The following is an 18,602-nucleotide window of genomic DNA, read 5'->3' as shown; positions in this document are numbered from 1 at the left end:
CAATTCCTGTCAGTTGACAGCTGCTTAATCCTTTCTAGTGCCCTCATCCTATCAAAACTTGATTATTGTATTGTGCTTCAAAATAATGCTCTCAGGGCTGCCCTAAGCATCCCTAGAAGAGCACACATCTCTGAAATAAGAAGGAAACACAAATGGCTCTCCACCCAAGAAGAAATCAATCTGAAATCGGCTTCCCACTTCCACAAATGTTTAAACAACAAAGCCCCTCGCTACCTAACAGAACAATCTATCAGACAAAACTCCATCAGACCATCAAGAATAGCCAACCCCAACTGTCTTCAAGTGCCAAGATTTAAACTGTCCACCATTGGAGGGTCCAGTTTCCCAGTTAGGGCAGCACAAATATGGAACTCCCTGCCACACACACTCAGGTCTGACCAAACGTTTATCAAAATCAGAAAGAGTACAATCAAATGGCTCATAGAGAAAAGACATGTAACCCTCACGCTCCAACCGTACTAACTTAGCCCTGCCTGCTTGCAATGTACTTTTGATATAGTTTTGCTAATATGTAAATATCTGTAAATTACGACATGCTGCCTACATTTATATGCCGTTATACATGTTCTATATTTTACCCTCATCCTGTAACGCTGAGGAAACCTGTCCCTGCCTTTGTTCCGTAACCTCTGGAACTAAGCTGTAAGTTCTCTTTTCCCTTGCGCCCTGATACCTCTGGGTCCGGCACGCACAATAACTAAATAAATAAACAAACAAATAAACAAACAAACAGTAATTGTGCACGTACAGATACATGGCATTTTCTTGATGAGGTTTTAACTTGGTGTTGCTTGCAAAGTAATGTGGGTATACAGGTATACAGGTATCCCAGTTAGTGTTTTACTGCTACAATCCCTCACTTTTTACAGAACCCTGCCAACTAGTACTGGAGGCTAGCACACAAGCCAGGATGGGGTGCAGATGGAAGGGCACATGGGAACACTCCTTTGGGGAGAAGAAGAAATCACCAACGTTCAAAAACCAAATCACACGTTTTGAAAGTACAGTACAGTGAAGGATAGGAAACTCTTGTAACAGACTAGGAAACTGTGCCTTCTGTTTCTTTATATGCTCAGCCTCTGAGGGCCTTCCAATATAATCATGTGTTTGTATTTATTGCTTCTAGCATCCCCATGCATCTTGTTCAGCTGATGACAGCGAAGGTCAGAAGAGGGGTTCCTAGTTAAAGAAGAAAGCACTCAATCTGTTGTACCTATGAGCATTGCTGGCATTGAATTAAAAGGCAAATATATGTGATTTTCTTGTGTCCAGTCAAAGGATCTAAAACAAAAGGATCGAATACAATAGGGTCGAGTCAATAGGATGGAAAAAAAGGGTCGAATGCCTTTTTTTAAATGTACATTATTTTTGGGGTTTCTGTATAGGAAAAAAGGGCTTTTTGACAGCAAAAATTGGGTTTTGATGGGGGAACCCCAACAAAAAAAAAATAATTCGACCCTTTTGTTTTCGGTCCTTTTGATTCGACCTTATTGCATTTCGATCCTTTTGATTCGATCCTTTGACCTATAACCTGATTTTCTTCAATGGTGCTTGAGACGAAACCTCAGTAAGACTCTTATAGAAAGTTGTCTAGGCTGTGGTGAGGAAGGGTGGACAAAACTATAAGCTGTAATATGTACCCCGTCATATCACCTCCTATGTCAGGGTTACAAGGATGGCTCTGATGTGATTTTACCCCCTACTAGTAATCAAGTGATTTCTCAGGGAGTAAGAAAGTAATTAGCTTTGCCAGAAGGGATATTTCATGTGTATTAAAATATGTTCTTTTCCCTTAACGTTTCTTTCGATATTGGGCAGCAGTATTTCTCCGGTTCCTACCAATGCCACTGTTCTGCTGGTCACTGATTCGAAGAAATATGAGTGGGACTTGTGTGTAGAAGTAGGGGGTAGGCTCCTATATGTTCACGGTTTCCTGTTTTTTTGGGCACAGTTTCCTGTCTTTAGGGAGTAACAATGGATGGTGTAAACGCCCCTTAGCTATACCTACTCACAGGATCATGAAATGTGGCTAGCAAGCAGGGACACAGGAATTCCAATCATTATGCTCTGTGGTGTCCCAATTGCCTACCATACATTATAAAAATGTATGTGTTCACTAATTTCTGTCTGGAAACTCGTGACACAGCAAATACACATCAGGCCCTCAGATTCAAATTTTTGATAATCACAAAATACGATAATGAGCTAAAGGGAAAACAACCAACACTCATGAAATACAGATTCCCTCTGAGGCCTCAGAAATTAGTGAACACATAAAAAATGTTTTTAATGTATGGTAGGCAATTGGGACAGTCAAATAGGGCTGGTGTAACTTCAGGTCAGCTTGGCCATGGTATTTGCAGAGCAATCATTGGCCTTCCTTTCCTTTTTCAACCAGTTCAATTTGCCCAAGTAATTAAGAGTGGGCAAGGTTAGCCCTATTGTGGGTATGAAATAATGGTCACATTGAGATTTGATGTTTAGGACACAGTGGTCTAGATACCAGTAGAAGTGGTGCTGGGTCAGATAACCTTTTCATTGCATTTTTGTGTGCATGCGCATAAAGATGTTCATGTCACATAAAACAACTGATTTATGAGTACAAGTTGTGGCACCGGTTATGCAAGGTTTTCACATTATTTAAAGCCATCCTTGGGACATAATCCCAAGGATTCATGAGTGTTGGATTCAGCGTTGGTCGTGCACGTTTTGAATATTATGAATTAGATGTGATTATGATATGGGAATGACATGGGTGACGTCACTTTCTGTACTCTTGACGTCAGTATTGGGCACATATTTAAACCCGGACCAAATGGTTGCCGCAATAGCACACGGAACGCCTTAGGACACCCCATTGAGGAGTTGGGCATGAACCACCTAACAGACTGAATGTAAGTGGTGTTTGAATTGGTGGCATTTAAGAATTGAATTTTATTGCAAGCGCTGTTCACCAAAGCCAAATGTTCCCCATTATCCCCAGTAAGGTGTGGGAGAATCTGGGTATCATCTGCGTAGTTGGTATAGGTGATACCCAGATTGTCAAGATCGTCAAAGAGTGGCTTGGTGAAGATATTATACAGTGTTGGCGAGACGCATGATCCCTGGGGCACTCCACAAGTAATGGGTATTGGGTCTGCTGCGGCCGATGCTGAGAAAACCCTCATAGTCCTGTCACTAAGGAAAGACTGTATCCAAACTATAGCTTCCTTTGAGTAGTGGGCTGCTGAGTCCAAGTGACTACACAGGACTTTATGGTCCACCAAGTCAAAGGTAGCTGAAAGGTCTAGAAGGAGGAGAAGTGGTAGTTTTCCCTCATCTCTTAGTGAGTCTATTTGGGCCTTTAAATCGATAAGAGCTGTCTCTGTGCCATGTTGTGGTCGAAAACCAAATTGGCGGGTGCCTAGGAGTAGGTTCACCTCACGGAAGTTCTGAATTTGGGTATATGCTACCTTATCTAAGATTTTTTGTAGAAATGGCACCATGGTGATGGGCCTGTAGTTGGTGGATATGTTGGGGTCCAGTGTTTGTTTTTTCAGAAGAGGGAGAACCCAGGATTCCTTTAGATTGCGCGGGATGGTGCCAGTCGTGAAGGAGGCGTTAATGAGTTTGGTGATGAAGGGGGCTAGATCTCTAGCAGCGTCGTTGATCAGTTGTGCTGGGCATTGGTCACCTTTGCAATTGGATGGTTTAGGTGCTAGAATCGTTTTCTCTACCTCAATGACTGAGACCTTAGAGAAGTTAAATTGGGCATGTTCTATGGGTTTGGACTTCAGGGTTTTGTTCGGGGGAGCTCGAGTTTGAGCTGATAGTAAAGCTTTCTTTAGAGCTATTTTGTTTTGGATTTTAGCCACTTTGTTAGTAAGTGCCAACTGTATGTCAGTACACCAGGTTTTATCTTTAATAGAGTCATCCTGTGCTACAATTGGGGTTTCCAGTTCATTTAGAATTGAGAAGAGAAGAGCGTGAAGTGCATACAAGATTGTTTGCAACACACCCCACCTTTAAATTGTTGGGTAGGATTATAAAACTCCTCAGTGAAACCGTTTTTGTATAGCAACGAGTTAGCATATCATTTGTTATGGTCGATCCCCCATGGAACTCTGAAAACCTGGAAAGGCTGCAGATTGTGTGAAAAGCATTCTAGTTATCTGATTATCCGTTACCCTAATACTATATACGAATAATACCAGGCATAGTCCATACCCATTATCCCCTGCAGGCCAAGTAAATGCTATTGCAATGCAGCTCTCCACTTACAGGGTAATGTTAGCAACGCTAAAGTAGGAGATGCTGAGCGTGGCATTTGCCTACTATAAATCCTTAGAGGGAAAATTAATGTTTCAGTTTTATAATGCGTTAACTTGCAAGAGGCCACCCCAAAGGGCATGTGTGGTATGTACAAAGAATAGGAAAAATGGAATGAGGTCACACATCTACGTAGCCTGCTTACTTACACTCAGTATCTGATATTTGAGCTGACAATTGGGTTACCTAGTTTGGCTGACGCTTTTGCTAAGTCACCATGCGTGACAGAAATGCTTGTGCTTAAACGTCATTCATATTATAATACACATAAAAAAGTGGATGTAGGTACAGGTCTGGTAACCTTTTGCAGAGCCATGGTTGTCTGGTAATACGTGAATGAGGCCTGGGGCGGATGTTGGAGTCATAAGGTATAAGTGTGGTAGAGTCAAGTATAGGAGCCATGCGTAAGGAGGGGAGATAATTTGGTTAATGTGTGCAGGCATCTCTTAGTTATTTCTTCTGTTCATGGAGTTACTATTTCATGTTAGTTTTTAACCTAGTATGTGTGTATTCTACCTTTAGGCTTTTTAAGGTCAAGCTTGCATAGCAGGGCAATGTAAAAAGGCTAGACCGCAATATCAAGACTGATTAGTATAATTTAGAGAAAGCAAATATTAGGTACCTGCTATGGCTTGTGCATTATTAGATCTGTTTCAAGTCCAACAAGTTTATTCTGGTAATATTACAGTCAATAATTAAAATAATAAAAATACCAACAACATTAAAACCCTAAAACAATTGGCAAAATACTCAGGTTCAAACAAACCATAATACAAATGTCCTCAGAGACAATGCACGCTGTAGAAAGGACAAAAGAGGCCACCCCACCTGAACTGAATCCACCCCTGGCAAATAATGCAAAGCAGACTCATAACAACGAAATGCTCGGCCCTGCCGAGCTGGAGTTAATGCATGCTCTCTAATGTATAGGAACACGTGACAAGACAATAAGAAATGTGCTAAATCTTCTTTGGGTGCACAACAAAAAACACATGATTGGTCCTCTTTCCCCCTGGGCCAGGCCGCCACCACTGCTCTCAGGTGAATGCAGTTGAAACACGCCCTTGTAATAGAAATACTCTGAGAAGGATTCTGAGTCCAACACAGAAACCTCTGGAGACCTAGGGCCATAATAATCATATGTTTCCCGTTAGGAGGCCTCATGATCGCCAGTGACTCTCTCTTCTCTCTAATAAACTGAAGTACGCTGCCTATCACGGTTATTACATCATTAGAAGATATAAAAGTCCACCGGGTGAAAGCGCTGAGCCCCATCCTCTTCTAGCAGTGAGTCTTTTACATGCCTAAGCCGGGTTATCCTCAAATGCGGGCCCTTGGGCACCAGATATTTAATAAACACATGGGTGAAAATGGCTTTACTGTTCCCCTAAACTCATAGCCAGTGACTTACATGCTGGGATGCAATAGGATCACTACAAACCAGCACCCCAGTTCCTGTTGCACCACAAAATTAGGGGCTGACCTAGGAAGCCCCAATATTGTCTTTAAAAAGGTGTTCTCCACCACCTGGATGCGCTCAGTCTTGCAATATCCCCACAAATCATTTGAATAAGTAGGAATTGTCTGTGTACGCTTCTAAAATTCTTCTGAGCGGCACCCAAAAGGAAGCTGGGCAAGCGCACCTGTGCACAACGTAGAGGGAACATTGCTAATGAGATGTATCTTAAACAAATACTACTATATGCTCAACACTGATTCGCAAGTTGCGATATGTATTTTAATTCTGAAAATCCAAGTTACTGATTATCCAGTTTCTTTTTCTTTTCTTGTTATACAATTAATTAGGTGATGAATATCATAAAATACACATGCATTGAGTAAGTGCAAAACGTGTCCGAATATTTGGGACACTTGTGAACTCGATTGATTGGATTTTGAATAACAAAAAAGAATAACCTAACTCAACAGTTGCAAAGATAGAAATTAATTGAATTGCGGTTTTATACTTAAACAAGTGCAGAATTGATGCAGGATTGTCAGCACAGACCCCCTTATCCTGAATTGCAAACTAAATCCTTTATTTTCTGATATTTGAAAATGTATATACTTCAGGACAGCGCTGCAGTTAGCATGCACAGCTTACTTGACTCCGAACAGAGATTGTGGACACTCGATTGTCATTAATATTCTAAATAAAAGGTAGGAAGGACGGTGCCACAGGCATCAAGCAAAGACATTAGTCATTAAGAGCTGCAGTCAATTGTATTATGGACTGAGGGAGGAGTCATTATCGACCTGTCCCCAAAGGCAAACCGGAGGGTCATACGTTAGCGACAGGTCATTATCCTCTTGAGGTCTTCAAGGCTATTAGCACATAGACACAATGAGTCACTACATTAAATGTGGTTATGTTTTGTAATATTTAAATAGCATGGTTGTCCTCACAGGTTACGCGATTTAATTGAAATCTTGGTTCAACTGGAATGGGTTTAACAGTCGTATACAGTTGTAATGTAACTGTAAACCGCTTATCTGTAAGAAAGTGAACACATTTATCCACGCTTACACTTTCTCTTTGGTTTGTTAAAAGAAATCTTCCAGTGAAAATAGATCCTCCCAGAAATGGTGCACCTTGTTAAAAGAAATATTGCCTGGAAGTTGCATTGTTGTTTCACTGTCTGCTTTTGAAGTCAGAGAGTTTAGAATGCAGTCAATACGAGTAATTATTGACTGCACTGTCAACATTCCGATTGGCTGAGAAGAGGTCAGTCAGGAATTCCATGTGCTATTTCCAAATGTTGAAATGGGGGCATTCCATTCCGCTTTTAATTAACTTAAATGGTTGCAAAATAATAAATTGCAATCTCCAATTGGCTCAAGAATTCCTTCCACGTTTGTGTGCACACAGTTTGTCAAAGACAGGAGGGGGAGGGGCAGGCTGGGAGGATAGCTCAAGGGCAATGCATTTCTCTTGGAAGCAAAATAACGCATAACAACAGAGGTTCTAATCCTGGTCTCGCTCTTAGAAACTGGTCTCCAGTATTAAGCGTGTGATAAAACAACAATTATTATTATTATAAAGGCATGATATTTCCTTGCTGAATAATCTTCACTCCAGATAAATGTTCACTTCTACAGAAGTCAGCTGTTTGTGTTGAATAGGAATAAAGAGTTAGGGGACTAAGGGATAAATTGAAAACTGGGGAAAATATGAAACACATGAAGCAATGTGGTGAATTTTAAATTAGATATCTCCAATCACTCTTCCAAAAAGGCTTGATTCACAAAGAAAAGGAATTTGTTTTTGGTGTATTTTGCACTTGAGACCTTGTCAGGACTCACAAATTATTAAAAATCCCACTGGACCAGGAGGGCAAGTCCCTTAGTTTCCCTTAGTTTACATACTCGACCCAAGAGAAAAGCACTTGCCCCATTGTGACAGGTGACGAAATGTATACCAGTGCTTTCTGTAAAACGGTGCATGGGACCATAGGCACACTTCATATTTGGTGCAATGTTGCCGCTCAAATTTCAGCTGTGCACAGTAAAACTCTTATCTGGCATTTACTGCAAACAGGTTTGTTTGCAGTAAATGTCAAGTAAGTTTCAAACATCCCCATACTCACTCACCAGCAAGGTCGAGTACTAAGCATGTGGTACTCGCCCTTCATAAAATCTACTTGCCAATGCAAAGGTGCTAGTAGATTTTGCGAGCCCTGCTTGTGCATGGTGATTAAAAAAGAATTCCATATGCTTAGAGAGTACTGTGCATGTGCCACCCTTAGCACACACCATTAGTTATAATTCAGAATAAAGGTTAAACCCACAGGTTCTAGTCCATGGAAGAGAACATTAACATTTGGAGAGGTAAAAATTAAATGTTTCCTACATTTTTTTTTATTGTTATTTTTTAAAGCATGAACCTAGTTCGAGAGCAGCGGAGCGCTGCACAAGGTTTGGGTAGCCTGGGTTTGGCCGGGCATCATTTAAAAGTAGTGAGTGACAACCCCTAATAGGGAACATGTTTACACAAGCTTTGCAGATTTGTCTGGGTGACAATTGTGATCTATGCCAGGTTCGGACAAGAGCAGATTGCAACAGGAGAAAGTGACTTGCTCTTTTGTAGGATTGCTTCTCGCTTGCATTGATTGCATATTGCCAAGCTTCCAGACACACCCCTTTTGCATATGCAAAGCGGGTGTCAACGAAGGGACGCCTTAGTTCCTGTGCATTGAGTCGCACATCTGTGTGAGTGCAAACTGCATGCGCGCGGCATAATCTGTTCATCCACCAATGGAGAATGAGGAGGGGGGTCGGCAATCTGCACGCACAGATCACCTTTGTGGAGCGGGCAAGTTTTGCGCACACGCAAAATGCACTTTTTTTTAACGCCCTTGAGAATGTTGCACTCACAAAAAAGCCTTGTGAATTGTGCCCCAGCATGTTCTTATTTTTACTTCAGTCCTATTAATGTCAGGCTCCTAGTTCACTAATGGCAACATACACTCATGTGCCTTCCAGCTTTAAGATGTCCCAAGGAGGTAGTCTTATTCATTACCTTCACGAAATAATACATCTACTTGGATTACTTAAATGAGAACCTATGAAACCAGATATACGTGCAGTATCAGAGTTTTGGGAAGCTGTGCACTTTTTTTGCACTTTTGCAAACTGCCACACAAGTCATATTAGTGAGCTCGGCAATCGTCCTGCACAGTGATCTATCGTTGCACCAGCCACAGAAGACAAACAAAACACACTTTTTCAGTATATCAGGAGGCAGGGCAGTTAGCCCGTGTTCCAAGCAGCCTGATTGCCAGTTCCCCCCACTCCGCCATTTTCCCCCAGCGACCCTGCTTTTTTTTCCACCCTCCCCCAATTCCACTTACCTGATTGCTGCAGTGGCCGCTCTGTTTGGGCGCCATGGAAATGGAAGAGGGGCTCCATATGGAGCTCCCACTTCCTATTCCATGGCTGCCATGTTGGTATAGTATTTTCTCTCCGGACGCTGGGAGGGGTCCCGTTCACAGAGAGAAAATACTTTCCTTTTTTATTTTTAAACAGTAGCACCCGTGTAGCGAACTACAAAGTGCTAATGGTGATATGGCCCTCTGTGGCAGGCTGACCCTGTAGGTAATGGCCCACAACCCTCATTAATGGACCCTTGCTGTACTTGGCCTTAACTTGGGCGGCGGACCATTGTTTACAGAGTTGCCCCGTGCCCTGATGCCGGAGGACTATGGTACTATACAAATAAACATACCATAACATTAACACCGAGGGGGGTATCCCCTCATTAAGGGGTCAATCTTACTAACTTGGTCAGACCCAATAGGAGAGTTACTCACAGAGGTAGGAGAAGCTCTCTAAAACCGCTTTGTAACCAGGAAGGTGCCAACGCAGAAGAGTCTACAATCATGTTTAGACCCACTGTGCTTACACCGAGTAGAACGAACCCTCTGCACATCAGCCCTTCTCCGTAAATGTTCCTAGACTAGGATGGGCTCCACGTCCCAGTATCTTTCTGAAGACCCCGGAGGGCAAGAAGACCCTGCCCCCTCTCCGAAGATGGACCACCACTGCTTCCAACGATGCAGGTCCAGAAGATGTGCACTGTGTGTCCATGTGCCGCCGTCTCCCTGTGGCCTCTCTCTCTCTCTGGTCCTCACCACCCAACCCCATGGTGCTCCTTGCTGCTAACCTTTTACGTTCTTCCATCTCATCCTGAAAACCTACATTCTTTGCTAGCGTTGTAGGAGCGGCCCTCCGTTATGACGATGGCTAGGATTTTGGAATGTCTCTTTGGAATGATAATCGGGCAAGAGCTCCCTTTTCTTAAACATTTAGGCTTTGGCTTAAGACACCATGGTGGACAACCGAATCTCAAGTAACAAATTCCCATGCTCTGGAAAACTAAAGTCTAGGACCAGCAAATGTGTGCCCCTAGGCTACTGCAATGTTATTGGTTGATTTGCATCATGTGACACAATTCCAGAGTATTGCCTCACGGTGCTCCAGTAGGTTCTGTGTGATCTGATCGAAAACATTTCATCAAAGGAGAATGAATCAATTATTTTTTTTGACAGGTTGATTTTGCCGCATGTATATGCGGGGAGAGAACCCCCGCAACCCCTGACCGTAACCCCCCTACATTAATTATTTCCCTTAACTACGCTCCACATTTATATGCATCGAAAGTCGAGGCTGCAAGAAATTGACCAATTCTTCTTCGACTAAATGTGCTGCGGCAAAAACTCCCATTCCCGATCCTGTACGCCGTGTTCCATATGCAACAAACAGAACGACGTCCTATGTTCTCAGTCATTACGCTTCTCTCATTCCAGGTATGATGCTTCCTTCCGCCTGCTCTCTCCACCCGGTGTCCCCGGTGTCTCCGGTGGGAATCCACAATCTGGTGGAGTCCATCAGTGCCCTGCAGGGGGAGAGAAACCGACTGGCGGAGGAGATTGCGGGCCTGAGGCAGCAAATGGACGACGGGGAGAAGGAGAAGCAGCAGCTTGCGGTAAACTTTGGCTTCCAGGTGAGGAACTCGGCATGAAGTCACCCGCCATGGCTGGTTAGATCAGGGAGCTTGAGGGAATATTAAAAAACAGGGTGAAGGCCAGGATCACCAGTGCTGTGCACTTCAAAGGGGTCTCCCTCTTTCACAGATCCCCACTGCCTAGATTGTAATTGACTCCTACCCCTTCCTACATCCATGTGCTCTTGAGCGTCAATGAATTTGCACCTATTCACAGGTCTTGTTGGGGCCTATCATGGGTTCAATATGGAGTTAATCTTCCGGCCTACAGGATCTCTGGCGTCAATTGAGAAAGATGAAATGGTAGCATTCGGGGAGAGGGGTGTGACAAGGATCTTCGGATCTTCTGTGTGACCTTGTACATCCTTCTGTGCATCTTCTGGTAGGCTGTGATCTGACAGATGTGTTGCTGTTCAAACTCGTTTGATCTTGTGGTCCGCGGTGGAGAGGTTTGTCTGGGATATGACACATTTTTGCGCCACCCTCAGGCCTCTGGAAGAAAGAAGAAGGGAAGGGTGCAGAGGGAGCAGAGTTTAAAAGAGGGAGTGTCATTAAGGGATTGTGGGCATCTGCAAGCCTGTGCGGTCAGTGGGGATCCATCCAAAACCACTATTCTTTAGAGAAGGGACTAATGCATCGTGCTCCTAGCCACATGCATGTCCGCCATGAGGGCCGCTCATAGTACTAAGGTAATTACTGAGAGCTAGTCAGTAGGCGGTCTCACCTACCGACCTATTGAAGTATTGAGGCTTAATTGTCTGTTAGATGCAGAGGCGTTGCTGGGGGGGCTGAGGGGGCTATAGCCCCAGGTCTTTTGCTTGTAGCCCCGTTTAGAAGCTCAAGGTCTACAAGCAAAAGGTTAGCTCGCCCCGAGTCCTGACGGTCCCGACATTAGCGTAACCCCAGATCTTTTTCAGACCTAGCAACTCCCCTGGTTAGATGTTACCCTACCCTGAAAGATCCAAGATTAAAAGGCATAATAAGTAACAAAGCCCAGATTGGACTGTGTGCAAAGGTGAGTGCGGTGTGCCATTATGGAAAGGGGAATTTTACATTGCTGCGTTGCTCAGAGTGCCATACCTGCATGGCCACGATCATCAAAAGTGACATTTACTAAGAGACACCACACTGATCCCCCATAGAGGAGAGGCCATAGAGTACTGAGCTTCTGGCAGGTGTAACGTGCCGCACTTGCACGTTCTGAATACTCACAAGGCATAGTAGGTTTGCCCCTTCCCCTCTGCTCTTAATATTGTGTTGTAATTGTATTTCCCACCCTCCCTCCCTGCCCTGTGGGCGCTTTGAAACAGTATATTCTTATTGTATAAGCGCCTAACAAGCAAACAATAAATAAATAGATGAAGCAAGGGTAAGGCTTCTGGAGCCATGCGAGCGCAATCGCCAGAGAGGATGGCTTGTGAACAAAAGTTATGGCCAGTCGCAACTACCAGCATAAAGAACAATAGTCTAGGGAGGATATCTCATGGGCAACGCGCTCACGTTGGAAGCAAGACGGCGCGGAGCAACGAGGGTTCAAACACCGGGCCCGCACTTAGAAACCTCTGGGTATTAAGCGCGTTATAAATGACCAATTACAATAGGTTAGGGAAACAATGAGAAAGCAATACAATATTCATCAAATCGGCGATTTGTATGAAATGATCAGATGGTAGGATATAAGAAAGCAGAGGCTGTCTGGGAGGTGAAATTGCATTAGAGGTAGAAAGCCAAGTGCAGATAGAGGCGGGAAGCCAGCGCTGTATACTCTAGGAGAACAAGGCAGGAAGCTGGACAGAAACCTGACCTAATGCCACCAGCAGTGCAGGACCAGTTCCTAGTCTCCTAAATGGCTGACACCACTCCCCCCTGTGCAAATATGGAAGCAGGCAGGTTCTGTATGACTTTTGTGAAAGCTGCATTAATGGGATGGATCTAATGTCCTTTGGAAGATCATTCTAAAGTGAAGGGGGCAGCACCAAGGAAGTGTCTCCAAACACTTTTTATTTTGCTGCTAGAGTCAGCTCGAAGGAAGAGCAGAGGGTCCATAAAGGAATGTCATTAGGTGTGACAATGCAAGAAAGTGGGGTCAGTCCTCTTCATAGGCTTGAAAGCTATTCTGCATCCTATTGCAAACCAATGTAGATGATGGAGGGTGTGGGTAATGTGTTCCCTGAAACACAATTTCCAAAGGGGGCGTGCATCAGCATTCCACACTCTCTATTGCCTAGGTATAAAGGGGCATGGGGGTTTGGGGGGGCTCAGGTAGAGGCGGTAGCGAGGCCCAGTCTTGACATCCCAATGTCAATAGTCACTGAATATTTTCATGGAAAAGCAGGAAGGGGTACCTTCTCTAAGACCTGTAGGTGTCTGGAAGTCCTTTTGTTGACCGCCATTTTCTGGGGCCCCAGATAGGTTGAAATCAATGTTTTTGACAAGGAGAGAATGGGTGAGGGAAAGAGATTCAATGTGCATGAATTCACAGTATATAACATCAGAGTTCTTTAAGGGTTCAGAAGGAGGTGCTTGTAAGCCGTCCACTTGTCAATTACCAGAATGTACTAAATCCTGGCTATTTTCCCTGATGGATTTATTTCAATCTTATGAATTTCCTTCAAACCTCCATATCATATTTTAGGTATAACACCCAATCAGAAAAGTCAACACAAATCGGTTTCTGTAGAAATGCTAGTTCAATTTAATGTAAACAAATTCTTCATATTTTCTACGTTCAGTTGTTCATTTCATTCTCAGAAAACCCACACATTCTTAAAAGAAAACGTATCGCAATATTTTTACCACATTTATGTACAAGTGTAACGTGAACATATCACATTCTTTTCATATTGGTTGGTTTTGGATACATCAATTGTCTACACAACCATCTACATGTTTGCACGTCCCTTATACTTGTTCACTCATATTCATACACAGCTTTGTATCAAATTTAAGAAACCCTGGGACTTTTTTCTATCCAGCGAATCAGATTTGAAATAATCAAACAACTTTTTCCATTTATATCCCAGATATCAGTTGGGGGATTTCATTCAAGATTTTCCCTTTCTTCCCTTTCTGGTGGCTTAAATTTTGGAGAATTCCCAGTGAACAAAACCTGTGTCAGGGTTAAGAAGGAGGTGGTGGGAAACCCTCCATGTGTCAATTACTGTAATGTATTCTGGGAGGTGGTGATTCCAGGTCCACTAAGGAGCTTGGTAATGTCCTTGGCATTCATGTACCCATTTGCATTCCGCCCCATCACACTTACAGGCAGCTGGAGTTGGGTTTTGTAGCCTTGCGTTGGTCATATCTAACAGTACGGGGCCCTCTCCCACAACGAGAGAAGGAATTCAATCATGTTGGCAGTGGATAAGAGTTAGGAGCCATGAAGTATTTGTATATGTGTCGTGGGCTCCCTGGACCATTCTCTGACCATAACTAACCCAGTTAAAAAAAAATAGAAATTCCCTAATTTCACTTTCGGTTAGATCCCAAACTAAGACAGAGCTGGGTGTTGATAACATTTGCGTTGTATGAGAATGCAGGTATGAGAAATGACACATGAAGTATAAGATGAACTTGAAAGGAAGCTGACAACTGTAAGTAAATAGCCAGAGTGTAAATTACTTTATTTGTCATTTCTGAAATATATGGGGGTCTGCCAAATTTAGATTTGTATAGACAACCAAACATTTAGACAATGGGCCTCATTACACGGTAGGCTTTAGGGGATTACCGCCACCGGTAAGGGCACCGGTGCCGGTTATCCACTACTGCCCTACTACGAGGTCCCTCAGCGGGTCCCGTCCTTAACGTGTGGTCAGACCACACGTTAAGGAAGGGACCCGCTGAGGGACTTCAGAGCAAATAACGGTACTGCTATTAGCTCATTCCCCATTCCCATTGAGCCCTATGCGGGCTCGAATGGGAAAGGGGAATGACAATTGGCATGGGGACTTACCGGGTCCTCAAGGGTCTAAATGACCCGGTAAGTCCCCATACCGCCTACCCGGACCCGGTATGCGGTAAGGGAGTAGCCATGCCGCTAATAGCGCCATGGTTACCTCCTACCGTGTAATGAGGCCCAAATGTATGTAGGTGGGTGCATCACAATTTTTGGAGTCAGCGTATTTCTTGGAATCCTGTTTGGCCAATTGCTAGTTTTTGATGGCTCACAGCTGTTTCACTTGTCATCCTATCAGGATTGGTAAAAGCATCAGGACATTCTGTTGGAAGTGTGCATAGGTGTGACCTTGTAATGCCAACGAATGACATAACCCATTGTCCCTAGTATTGCCATGCCCAAATTTTGCCAACTACAGTGGCTTTGATCATAGATGATTTTCTTGGGTAAGATTGTGTTGGAGGAATTGTTATCCTTGTGTGGGTTGCACACTCTGTTTGGCTGTCTGATTGCCGGGGAGAAGAATTTAGGACGAATGTCTGGTTTTGGCACACTCTGTTTGGCCCGCTGATCGTCGAGGAGAAGAATTTAGGACGAATGTCTGTGGTTTTGGCACGCTGTGTTTGGCCCTCTGATTGTGGGCGAGAAGATAGTTTTGGAGGAAATGTTGTGCTTGTGTATTTGGCACGCTCTGTTGGACCATCTTATTTTTGGGGGATAACATGATCATAATGTGCATCAAAACACTTAGTTGTGCAAAAAGCCCCCCAGATCATGCAGATGAACTATGATCGTCAAATCCGATACGATATCAGGCAAGGCGTAAAGATGCACAGTCGCCTGTAGGAACATATGCGGTTATGGATTTGCTGATGGTGTTACTTTCATGACAAGTATATGTTAAATTCTTGTTTAGAAATCTATTCCCGTCAAAATATTCTTAAAACCTTTTTCGTCTGTAATAAAGTCTCGTGACAAAGTGTGCCGTGAGCGTGGCGGTTTTGGTAGTGGTTGCAGTAGACGCTGTGGTCTTAAAGCCTTGCTTGGTGTTGAGTGTGATATGGACAGGACTGGAGATGTCAGTCTCTTTTTAGCAAACCTGCTGTCCACCAGAAACATAGTCAAGCATCTTATGTTCTCTTTTATGAGAACCTAAATGGGATTCATGATGTAGACTGATGACTTCTTGCGATGATTTGGTCGGCAAATACGTTTACTGGACCTGGTGTGGGTCTTTATCGTTAATCTGTAATTTCAGTTGGTTCTTGATCCATTGGGTCATATTCCTCAATGATTTGCATATCATCTACATATCTGCATACAGTAATCTAGGGGAGAATTGGTGCTTTATCAAGATGAACTTCTAGATGGGCAAAGACAGGTGGTCTGTCCATTTCAACATTCCAACCCTTTGCAGACGTTCACCCATTACACGCACACTCAGAGGGTCTTAACACTGATAGGTTTATGGGAGGTGAGGAGTGAGATCATAGATCATGGGGTTGTTTTGGAGTTGCAGTCAAAGTGTAAATGGTGAATATTATTGAAATGTCTGAATGTTCCTTACACGGGAGCTCCCAGGGAAACCAAGGCGCTCCACACTATCCTGGGTGCTCACACAGCCCTCTTCGTGCTTCTCTGACATTTCCTTTGATAACTGTGGTCGCTTTCGGCCACCATTGTCTATGGGGAAGGGTGTCCTGACACCCTGCCCTCATGTTCCCTAATTGGGTCTCCAGGAGCCTTATTCCAGAACGCTTGCACTGGTGGAAGTGCAATTGTGCAAGGTATTGGGGCGAGGGCATACATATGCTTTCATGCATTTTGTACTAGGACAATGCCTGCTCGAATGCTACTAGTGAATGCCACGAGCACTAGGGCAAACTTTGCCTGGGTGTAAAAATGCATTGAAGGAACAAGTCTTTGCACCAGGGTACCCGCAGCTGAGTCTTAATCTTTGTTATATCACGGTTCCTATCCACGTCACTTGAATCTCACTCATGTTCTGCCAATGACCTCCCGAAGTACAGTGCAGTCTAATTTATTATCAAAGGATTGACTCTATGCCCTACACAAGCGGCTCACACACTCCAGTGAGTCCTCTGCTCTGCTCTCCTCCGTGTCACCATATCCTCAGCCAGGAAGCGCCTAGAGGTGATTCTGTTTCTGGTGTTGGGCTATACTATTACTCGCTCCCCTTTTTTCTCATAATGCCCCTCATACAGCACGCCCCCATTGAGACTATACTTTGATGAGGCCTCACTGCAATCGTCTCGCGTGCGTCAGTGGAACATCACACGACAGGTCCCATACACTTCAATGGTGACTCGCTGATCTGGCCCCATGCGCTTCAATGGGGACTCATTCATTCTGACTCCATAGTCCTCATACATTACAGTGAAGTCTCATTGGTTGCTATTAATATTTATTTTGCATTACGCGCCACTTGACAATGGGCCTCGGGGCGCGCACCAGGAGACGAAGAACACTAGACTCCTCTTACTTCAGGTAGGTCTCACTTATGCACCACTGTGTATCTTAAACCGCTACCTAGTCTTTATACGTGTCCAATTCCTGAACAAATACAAAACACTGTGTTTCTTATTCCATTTCCACTGCACCCATACATTCTAGTTGTGCCTTCCTCTTTAACTCATTGCTGCCTGCAAATAATTGTAATTTGACTGTGGTATGAGGTCACTGTTTTTGGACAGCATATTGGATTTACTGGGTTCCACTAAGGTCATGATGGCTTTTCCTTTGGTTTTGTGTCTTGGGAGGGGTGGTTTGTCAAGGCCTGCAGTTGTTATGGGTTACCGGATGTAGGATTCGATACTTCCTGGGACTATTGCCTAAGCTGAGATGTTATGAGTATGAATTGGAGACCGCCACCCAGTATGAACGCAGGGGGCCCGGACACCATGTTGTTGATCACTGACCTCCTGAGCTCCCATCAAAAGGTGTGAGTCCTACTGCCCCGAGCGCAGAGTGCTGGATGCGCGTAGTGTGTTCTGGTGAACTGTTATGGACCTGAGAGCGTGGGGATGCCTCAGTCAAATATGGCTTCCTTGAGGAACAGGGATGAAACCATCAGGACATGTGAGCGAGACCATGCTGGTTGCCTGAGAAAGGAAGACTCCGCGTGTAGCCAGGCAGGGCATGCATTGTGAGGTTAGCTGTGCTCATGGATACCACAAGAACCTCTAAAGAGGCGACTACCCAGATATGGGGACTCGCTTAGCCATGGGACCCAGAGAAGGGGAAATCTGGGATAATAAACGAAAAGATTTGATGCATAGAACATCTAGTCCTTGAGTGTGAATGTGCATGCAATTGAATTAGTCTGGGAAGACTGCCACCGCTTAATGGTGGTGCGCGGGGGGCGTTGTGTGCGCGCCAGACAGAGCAAACAGAACACAGAGATTTCTCTCATCTCATGCATTTTGATTTGCAGAGTTTCTTTGGCTTTATCCTGATCCTGCTTTTCTTTTTTTCATTCAATCCCTTTAGATCGAAGAGCTGAAAAGGAACATCCAGGAGCGAGAGGAAGAGCTGACGCAGCTGCGTGCGGAGATGGTTGGTTTGATTGCTTTGGCACTGGCTTTCCCCCCTGTCAATCATTGCTTGCTGGGCCTCCCTCTGTAGCTGCCAATGAAGATTGAGAAATTTGGCCATTAGGCGATTTGCTTTAATTTAACTTTAATCTGTTTTTATTTTTTTTAAAAACAAAAAAAACATACAAAACAACCTCAACAATATAATATAGAAGGCGGGTCTCGTAACATATACAATTGCAGAGAGAGACATATACAAGGGCTGAGGGAGTGTCCAGCTCCCCCTTCCCCCTTCTCCAGTACATGTGCAAATATTATT

At 44.0% G+C, this 18,602-nt stretch overlaps 1 protein-coding gene across 1 annotated transcript in view; it reads left to right on the top strand.

Annotated features, from left to right (window-relative positions):
• Positions 1–18,602, top strand: part of KIFC2 (kinesin family member C2) — a 336,639-nt gene that overhangs the window by 205,005 nt on the left and 113,032 nt on the right. The window contains exons 5-6 of the mRNA XM_069621788.1: positions 10,635–10,831; positions 18,240–18,305. Coding sequence (XP_069477889.1) covers positions 10,635–10,831; positions 18,240–18,305 — 263 coding nt within the window. The remainder of the gene's footprint in view (positions 1–10,634; positions 10,832–18,239; positions 18,306–18,602) is intronic.

Source organism: Ambystoma mexicanum, chromosome 5q (genome assembly GCF_040938575.1).
Source record: "Ambystoma mexicanum isolate Mex_15411 chromosome 5q, UKY_AmexF1_1, whole genome shotgun sequence".
Lineage (NCBI taxonomy): Eukaryota > Metazoa > Chordata > Amphibia > Caudata > Ambystomatidae > Ambystoma > Ambystoma mexicanum.
This window is presented reverse-complemented; position numbering and strand designations above follow the sequence as displayed.